At 36.3% G+C, this 9644-nt stretch overlaps 1 protein-coding gene across 1 annotated transcript in view; it reads left to right on the forward strand.

Moving 5' to 3' along the window:
- Nucleotides 1-4728, forward strand: part of LOC150080264 (ras-related protein Rab-8A-like) — a 229718-nt gene extending 224990 nt beyond the window's left edge. Inside the window, exon 7 of the mRNA XM_090381771.1 lies at nucleotides 3861-4728. Coding sequence (XP_090237897.1) covers nucleotides 3861-3953 — 93 coding nt within the window. The 3' untranslated portion in view covers nucleotides 3954-4728. The remainder of the gene's footprint in view (nucleotides 1-3860) is intronic.
- Nucleotides 4729-9644: the final 4916 nt, after the last annotated feature.

The following is a 9644-nucleotide window of genomic DNA, read 5'->3' on the forward strand; positions in this document are numbered from 1 at the left end:
AATAACATTAGTCCACGATGAGCACTGTCCCTTGATTACCACTCTCTGTCTTCTCTCCCTCAACCACCCCTTTATCCATAGCAGCAATTTGCCTCCAATGCCACACTACTCCAATTTGTGCAGCAGTCTTCCATGTGCAACAGTATCAAAAACCTTTCTAAGATCCAAGTATATAATATCAAAGTTATTCCCTGCATCCAGTTCTTTTGTGACTGCATCATAGTATCCAATCAAATTGGTCAGGCAAGACTTCCCCTTAAGAAAACCATGCTGTGTCTGAGCTATAACTGAAGTCTTGGACATTAAGTGCCTCCATTAATTTTGCGGGAACAGAAGTTAAACTAACAGGTCTATAATTACTTGTGTCGCCCTTTGATCCTCCTTTGTGAATTGGGGTCACATTTGCACATCTCCAGTCCATGGGTACCCCTGAGTCCAAGGAAGCTCTCATAATTATAGCTAATGGTTTGCTTACTTCCTTTGCTGCCTCCTTTAATATAACTTGGATAGGTCCCATCCACCCCAGGTGCCTTTCTTGTATTTATCTTCAACAATTTCTCCTCCACTTTACTCTCAGTTATTTCAAGATTCTATATTAACACACAGTTTATTAAGCATAAATTTATTATTCAAGTATATAAAAATAAGTAAAAATTAATAATAAAAAAAGTAAATAATTTCATAATAAAGTTTTTATAGAATATTCCAAATTTTTATTGAGTTCTCATCCAACGCACTATGCCGATTTAATGTTTGTGGCTGTTGCTGATTGACGTTTCCGAAACAGCCACGAATCGGCATATTTTGCTAGATCAAAGCGGGTCAGCGGTGGGCCACAATTTTAAGAAACTGTTTTTGTCATCAACAAAGCTTTGGTTGGGCTGACAATCAGATTCATTTGTGAAAATCCTTATTCGTATTCACTCGATGAAATTGGTACGTACTCAGAGCGTTCATCAAATGCTCTTCAATTTTTCCAAAAACCGTCTTTTCGATTAGGTATTCCCGAAATGGGCCAATTGTATCTCTTTCATTTAACTTAAGCCCAATTGACAATTTTCTAAATTCATTCTTACCAAATGCCAACATTTCATGTTTAGAAGGTTTAATACCTTCGTTTTCCTCATTTTCCTTCTCTCGTCTTAGATATTGTCACTAGTTCTTAAATTTGAATTTTTCTTGTGTTTTTTTTTTTTTTTTCGAAACTGTCAAAAATGTCGGTGTCATTCGGATATTCAGCTACTGTGGCCATGTAAACAGAGATAGCGAAAACTTACTGAAAAATGTGGATAACACACTTCCGCAAAACAATTTGTCGAGGTAAAAGAAAATCACTCCCTCCTAATTCTCGAACTGGGGGCTTACAGTTGATTCCTAGCAGTGTTCAACCTATGGCCCATGCAGAAAGTGAATTAAAACAGCATTTTAAATTTTGCTAATTATCAAAAAATTCTCATTAAGTGAGCATTTAATGGCAAAAGTAAGGTATTTTTTTGAAAAACAAAAAAAGTCATATTTTTATAATTTTATATAATATTGGTGTAAACACACCATAGACAACTCTTAAACAAAAAACTACGTTAGTAGTGTGAAGGGCATCATTTTATCTGTATCTCTTATTGTGCTCTTCCTTCACAAGTTGCCATGTATTTCACTACCTCGAATAAGTAATGCTTCACTAAAAGAAAAGACTATTACTTATTCGCGGTGGGCACCACCACCCAGACAGCACCGTTTCAAGGCTTGTTGGCCTTTCATCAGTGGGTGGGCAGGTACCCTGGTATTGCAGACAATACCAAGTAACAATAGTATTCTCTTTTTCTGAAGCGTTACTTATTAGAGGTAGTGCAATACATGGCAACTCGTTGTGAAGGAAGAGCACAATACAGATAAAATGATGCTCTTCACACTACTAACTTAGTTTTTTGTTTAAAAGTTGTCTGTGGTGTGTTTACATCAAATTATATAGATTATTATACTCTTAAAGATATTATTGCCTTGTTGCATTTAATTTTTACTTTTATAATTTTAATAAAATCTAAAAAATAAATTAGTGACATAGATTTTGTTACACATAAAAGTATTGGGAATTTGCATTTTTTATGTATAGCCTGAAAATAAAAAACATTAACATGAAAACAGAAACTTCCTTTTACGTGTAACAAGATATGGAAAAAAATGTAACACACTAATTTTTCTCGAATCACTCAGTGCGGCCCCCGAAAGAATTCTAACTTTGAATATGCCCCCTTGTACGAGAAATGGTTGGACACAACTGCAGTAGAAGGTGAACCAGATCTAATTGAGAATACCCCTTGATCTGCTCACTGTTGACCAGTGCAACTTCTCAATATGTGGGACAGGTGGTCGGATAGATTTTACTAAGTTACCGGGTACCACTAAGTTGTAGAATGGTAATCCCTTTAGCTCTCTCAATTCTTGCTTAGCAGCAGCACTAATTTCCTAAATTGCCTGAAGGTCAAAAGTGCGAACAGTGTGTATGCAGTTAAGTCTCTCCTAAACCATTCGTTATATGAAAATTTTCATCGCTCAACTGAAACTATTTTAAATGTAATTTCCAAGGGGATTAAAAAAATATTGCTCTAAAAGGAGGTCTGACTGAGTAATTTAGAACTCTAAAAATGGTTATAAAGTTTTATACAGTAGATATCTTAACAATAGACAGTGAGATGCAAATTTAGTTAAATAACTTTAAGCTTATTTGAAAAGTAGGTAAACATGCGAAAAAATTTATGGACTATTACAAATTTCGAAGTGTACAGCATCCAAATGTCACAAGTCACTGTTAATAAAGGTGCTGGTATGCCATACCGTTGCTTACCGTCTTAAAAAAAAAAAAAGCACTGAGAAAAGGTAAAGGTTTTCGCCAAAAGCAGAAAATTGAAAAACACTGGAAATGCTAGTGTTTACAGCTGGGGGTACCTACTATATTTGTGCCGACCGGGCTGGCCGGGTGGGTAAAATGCCTGCCTGGGTTCGAATCCCACCTCGGGCTTGGACCAAAGTACTGCAAAAACTGTGGGAGGTGCATTATGGCCACAGAAGCCGATGTGCCAACAACTAACTAACTTAAAAAAAAAAAAACTATATTTGTGCATATGATTCAGTCTGTAATGGGTTTCCCTCCTCCCCACCACACAGTGTCATTTATTGATGTTTATAAAGTTTATAAGGATGTATACAAATAAAACCTATTTACATGCTCAGTTTTTATTTGTGGTGGTGGGTCACTCAATAGGTTACCCTTGAAAATAACATTCTTTTATTAACCATTAGGCAGTGTTGCTGACTTGCTAATATGAAATCTTGCTAATAAATCAGTTTGTTTCAGTAACAAACAAGAACTCTTGAGGTATGTGCAAGCATTACTTTGACCAATATTATCAGATAAATGCATATCTATATTACCCTTGTCCCCCCCTCCAAACTAGCAGTTTCCCTGAACCTTTAAGGTATCCTCAATAATACTGGCAAAAACTCTTGCACCACCTTTGTTTATATGTATCCGTCTCTACAAAACAGATTACTTCTGCCTACAAGTGCGGGTCAAACTGATAGAAATTTCTCCCCAAAAGCCTTGCAGCATCCATGTCTTGAATTAATCCCCAAGGCTTTCAGCTTATAATCTCTCTTGTTGTGCCTGGCCAGAATTGCAGGCACATAGACGTTATGACCTTACTCGCAGCATTTCTTCAGCATGGTCCTATTTTTGTTTAACAAATCGTCAGATCATGTATGCTTATAGTGCATAAACACAATGAATTAATGTTATAAATTTGATAGGGTTAATTCTTGTATATATTGTTTATTTAATTTTTTAATTTTTTTTTGCTTTCCAGAAAGCATCAAATCCACCTAGGAATGGGGGCCATCAGTTGAAAGCCAATGAACCACCAAAGAAGACATCTAGATGGTCATGTGAATTGCTATGATGATCTGTGTCTGAATACTGTGTATATATTCTCAAACCATGTGTATAAGCATTGGACATCTAAACGATCTCTTATGTTCTCTCTCTTTTTCTCATCCACTACAACTATACACTGTCCTTGGCCATGTTTCTATTAATGCTGGGATTCTTTGTACAAAAGAACAAATTCTCCACTTTTTCCTTCCCCCCCCCCTTTTTTTTTGCATTATTCACTGTAACAGTGGAATAATGATAATAAGAGGTGAAGAGAAAAGGACACAGAGAAAAGAGAGAGTAAGAGACTTTCTAATACAATCCTACATTCTGAATGAGTGTTTTTCAGTAAAATGAAGAAAATGTAATTAGTGAAGTTTTATTTCTTGCGTGATAAATTCCTGTGTACATTGTACCATTTCATACTTTTGGTATAACTGATTTTTGTAATTAAAAAGGAGAATTAATGCAAGAACAAAACTTATGTTAAAAAATGGCAACTTTAGTTCATCTGCCAGTTTTAACTTAAAATATTGAACAATATTGTAAGCTGCCACTGTAAATGTTGTATTTCATAATTATTTTACATATCTTATTACTTAACAATTGATGACTCATTCTGTTTCCTGATGTATAGCTAAATACCCAGTAATTTAATGTTTGACTAAAGTCTAAATACGTTTTTGTTATAATTATTGTGCCTACATAGTCATATCTTGGAAGCAGTAATGCATCGTGAAGCATTTATTTCCTTAGCTTGAACCAAGTTTTCTAATGAACCGCAAAATCTTATCCGAGAAATAATTTTTGAGGAATTTTTCAATAAGAAATGTTTATAATGATGTGGATAATGTACTTCAAAATGCTGTTGTAGTGGACCACGTCGACTGTATTTTATACTGTTCAGTAACTGATTAGTTTTGAAAACAGTATGTTTACAAATAAAAGAAGTATGAATTGCTGTGTTTATATTTTTCTGTTTATTATTTATTACAAATTGTATAATTGACCAGGATCGAGAACATTTATAGGGATATGGCTCCATCTTTTCCAACTTATTTATTCTCTGTAGTCAACTTAAATTTTTAATACTGGATGCAACGTTTATTTTCTATCATTTGAATACAGAAGGGAAAAAAAAAAATCCTTAACTGCTTTTACTGCTACCTTCTTGTCTTGGTCTCCTGGATGTTTATCACTCAGTATCCAGAAATGGCCTTGACTGGGACACTAGAACTAAACTGGGTTCCCTAATCAAGGCTATGCCAGATTATACAGAGACTGTGAGAATCCATGTAGTTTGCATCTGTTCACTTTGCCTGAGATCAGCTAACTGTAGTTTCAGTTGAATCTTTAAAAATTCCTTCAGTTTATGATTGGACTCAATGAGGCCTCTCCAAACAAGTGAACTACTACCACAGAGGGCAGCTATTTTTGAGTGTTCTCAATAAACCTCGCCTCATATGTCAATCTCCCACACATAAGATTCATAAAAATCAAATAAATGTATTAATAATAATAAACAAAGCATGGTACTGGAAAAGAAGTACCAGTGTACAATTCCAAAATTCCTGAGGGGTAAGTTGCTACAAGTTCCAGTAATAGGAGGAAAAGACAAAGATAATACACCTATGAACTCTCCAAATACATTAATCAAAGAATTTTAAATAAGGACCTCAATTTAAAAATTTTGGTAACACCAAAATTTAAGCATGCATATATTCTATTAAAGGTTTTTAACCTTTTTAAGCCTGGACCACATTAAGTTGGGAGTCAACTTTGCAACCCATGGTTCAGCATTGAATTAATAATATATTTCATTTAATTACTTAACTGTTATCTACAAATGAAGTACATTATTGTTATTAAAATAAGTAATCTCTAGGAAACTGCGTAGTTGAAAAAATATTAAAATGTGATTAATAATCGGTTTATTAGATGGTTGGTTTTACAAAATAATAGTTATATAGAAGAACAGTACAAAATTAATATCATTGTGAACCTTGACTGCACAAGCTTTCAAGGTTCCTCAAACTGTGGTTGTGTATTCAAAAGGCTGCACCTCGAGTCATGCTCTGGTTTAAATCAGCTTTAAAGCTTTTGATGGTTAAAATTGCTTAAAAACCTGTTTCACAAAGTTAGGTAGAAAAGAGCAATAAAACTGAAGAGCCCCATTTCCAATCACACTTAGTGATTCTGTTTGTTTTTGGCAGCAAGGTGGAAGGGATAACTCTCATAGGTAGTGAAAAACTTGCAGCCTGCTATTTGTTCAAGATTAAATTAGCCACACCAGGGCATCACACCCTTGTATAGGGAGATTTTTTATTTTTCAAGAGGCTGTTGAAAAGTCTTTTTTTTTAAAGTGTTTTATTTATTTAATTGGTCACTTTTTTACACATTAAGTAGAGAAATTAAAAATTCTGTGCATAATATGTAACACTTAAAATAGTAACCCACCAAGTTTTATGCAGTTCCAATAATGTCTCTTTTAATTACAGGTCCTGAAGTTAATAAAATTGTGTGAATGAGGAAGATGGACAAAATCACCTTGCAGTCTTCCAATATTTGGAAAAGAAGGGACTGTGCCCCTTTCTGTTCCATGTTTAAAAAGTGAGCGGCAGAATTTAAATGGGGAATGGAGAGCCTGGAAGGTGATCCATGCTGTGGAAGACCTGCTTGTCCATTGTTATAGAAGTTGTTGGCAGTGTGCATGAGCTGATGATGAGTGATCAGTGAGTAATAGTTCAGTACATTGCCTGTGTCTTGGGCATCTCATATGAACATGTGTACCAAATAATAACAGCAGTTCTCATTATGAAAAAGATGTTGGCACAATGGGTCATCTTCCCATGTCCTGGTGGTAAAATACACATTTACCACCAGACAACATACCTACTCACAAGTCTGTAACTGCCATGGCTGAATTGCATGAGTGCTGTTTAGAAATCTTGGATTGTCTCCCATATTCACCAGATCTTGTGACATTGGACTTTCATCTGTTTTCTAATGTGGAAAAAATACCTGGCTGGCATCCATTTTCCCACTGACAGTGTGATAGTCATTGCTGCAGTGGATGCATTCCTGGAGGACCAAGAAAACTTTCTTTTTCAGCTGGATTCCATGCATTGAAGCCTCTGTGGTAAATGTGTATTGGTTCCAAAGGGGACTATGTTCAAAAGTAACATTATTATTATTAGCCATATGGTGCAAGGAAGCCTGAGGCTTATGCTGCACCAGCCAAAAAAAATTCCCGAGTTACCCTGAGAGAAGCAGAAAGGAATCGCCAAGAAAGAGATGTTACCAGACTGCTCAAGTAAACCCTTCGTACTCAGGTCACAAACTTTTCAAATGCCCCTTGTATTTCAGAGGAATCACTATGACCCATCCTAACCTCTGCTGGTGCACTATGGTCATAGTTGCCGATGCACCCAATAAATCCCGAAACAAACAAACAAAAAACAAAAAAACTAATCTCTGCTCTGGTTAATACTCCAAGATTATCATTAACTGTACTTTAGTGGTCACATGGGCGCTCTCTATGGTCAACTCAGAAGTGATACAAGCCTTATCAGCTACATCAGGCCTATCCTAAGACAAGACTGATAATGCTTGATCACTTTTATCCCTCCCTTCCTGAAGCACCTTATGAACAGTAGACTGAAGAATAACTGACTTTAAACTGGCACAGATTAGCATTAGCATTAGCATTAGTAGAGGCATATGATGCAAGAAAGCAAGCTTATTCAGCATCAGCCAAAAAAAAAAAAAAAAAAAAAAACAACCCTCTCCCATTTCACCCCTCCGTTCGTTCGAAATACCTGTCCAGTTGAGCTTTAAATTTGTTTAGGCTATCAACTTCAACAACAAGTGATGGAAGTCGGTTCCACCAACCAACCACCCGCTGGCCAAAGGCAAATTTCCGCACATCTATCCGACATCCGTCCTTCCTCAATTTGAATTTATGCCCTCTGAGGTGATTATTCTGAGAAAGATGAAGAATCCCATTGGCATTGAGCATGCGCAAACCATTCAAAGCCTTATACACCTCTATCAGATCACCTCGCCGGTGCCTAGTCTCCAGACTCTGTAATTTGCAAAACTTAAGCCTTTCTTCGTAAGAGCAACCCTTTGTTCCATTTACTAATCTTGTTGCCCTTCTCTGTACCCGTTCCAGCAGCTCTACATCCTTCTTGAAATGAGGCCTCCAGACCTGTATACAGTACTCAAGATGTGGCCTAACCATTGCCTTATACAAGGGAATAATCACCTCCTTATCCCTGCTAGAAAAATTCCTGTATATCATTGACAAGACACCATGAGCTACTCTTGCAGCTCGTCTGCACTGCTCAGAGAACTTCATATCTGCCTGCACAAGCCTTTCTTCGTAAGAGCAACCCTTTGTTCCATTTACTAATCTTGTTGCCCTTCTCTGTACCCGTTCCAGCAGCTCTACATCCTTCTTGAAATGAGGCCTCCAGACCTGTATACAGTACTCAAGATGTGGCCTAACCATTGCCTTATACAAGGGAATAATCACCTTATCCCTGCTAGAAAAATTCCTGTATATCATTGATAAGACACCATGAGCTACTCTTGCAGCTCGTCTGCACTGCTCAGAGAACTTCATATCTGCCTGATAATTAACTTTGTAAAACTACATAAAAACATAGCAGATATAGTTGAGTTTTCATAGCAGTTTCCATGTGTCCTTCCAGTCTCTCAACTGATTATATCTGCACTTTTAAGTTTATCATCAGGTTTATTAACAATGTATGCCTAAGTTTGTGCTGTATACAAAATAAAAAGCAGCATTTTCAGTTAGATTTTCACCATCTTGAAATTGCCACACAACAATTAACAGCAATTTGTTGGTGTATGTACATTAATCTGGAATGGAGATGCAACATTTCTTGCTTAGGTAACTGTATATCAAAGGATAAATATTTATTTCTGAAATACCAACATTATTTTATAGAAAGCCTGTTGCTGTCATCCCTTACTCAAAAGTGAGAATGCAACAATGTCTCAAAATTGATATTCCGGTCTAAAGACTACAGTATTTAAACTGCTTAATGTAATGGTCTTAATGATGACAGCAGAATAAACTTTGCCTTCGTAAGTTGCCTGGTATTGCACTGCTTTCAAATACATTTGTTCTTAAACTGTAGTGGCCATTCTCATTTTTAAAATGTGTGGAGGATTAGCCTTTTTGAGGCCAAATTTGCCATAACTTGTACATCTAATGTAGCTATAACAGTAAAATATTTCAATGTTGATCATATTTAACAGTTCATTATATTATCAGGATACTGACCTGGAGAAAGTAGTCTCAAACACTTTACTTTTGTCACCTTTTCAGGGACACATTCTAAAATCCATGAAATGCTGGCAACAATTCCCAGGAAGAATCAGTCAAATCTGGGTATATCCAGTAACCCTATTGTAGACCTTGATCTGGTCCCCCCTCCCCAAGATACCTATTTATCAAGCTTTGTTTCCTGCATATCAAAGTCTTACCTCATGTGGGTTCCCATTCGCTGCCTTTACCAAATGTATCCATCTTTGGCCCTTTTCGGCAAACTTTTTTAGGTATGTGGTCTCCATACGTGGACCCAGTAATCTCCATGTAGTCGCATCATTGCCTTATACAATGGGATTGTGGCCCTATCTACCAAGCAAATATCTGATAAATCATTGATAGGACACCATAGTTCCGTCT

Source organism: Mastigoproctus giganteus, chromosome 9, assembly GCF_048544385.1.
Source record: "Mastigoproctus giganteus isolate SK-2022 chromosome 9, ASM4854438v1, whole genome shotgun sequence".
Taxonomy (NCBI): Eukaryota; Metazoa; Arthropoda; class Arachnida; order Uropygi; family Thelyphonidae; genus Mastigoproctus; species Mastigoproctus giganteus.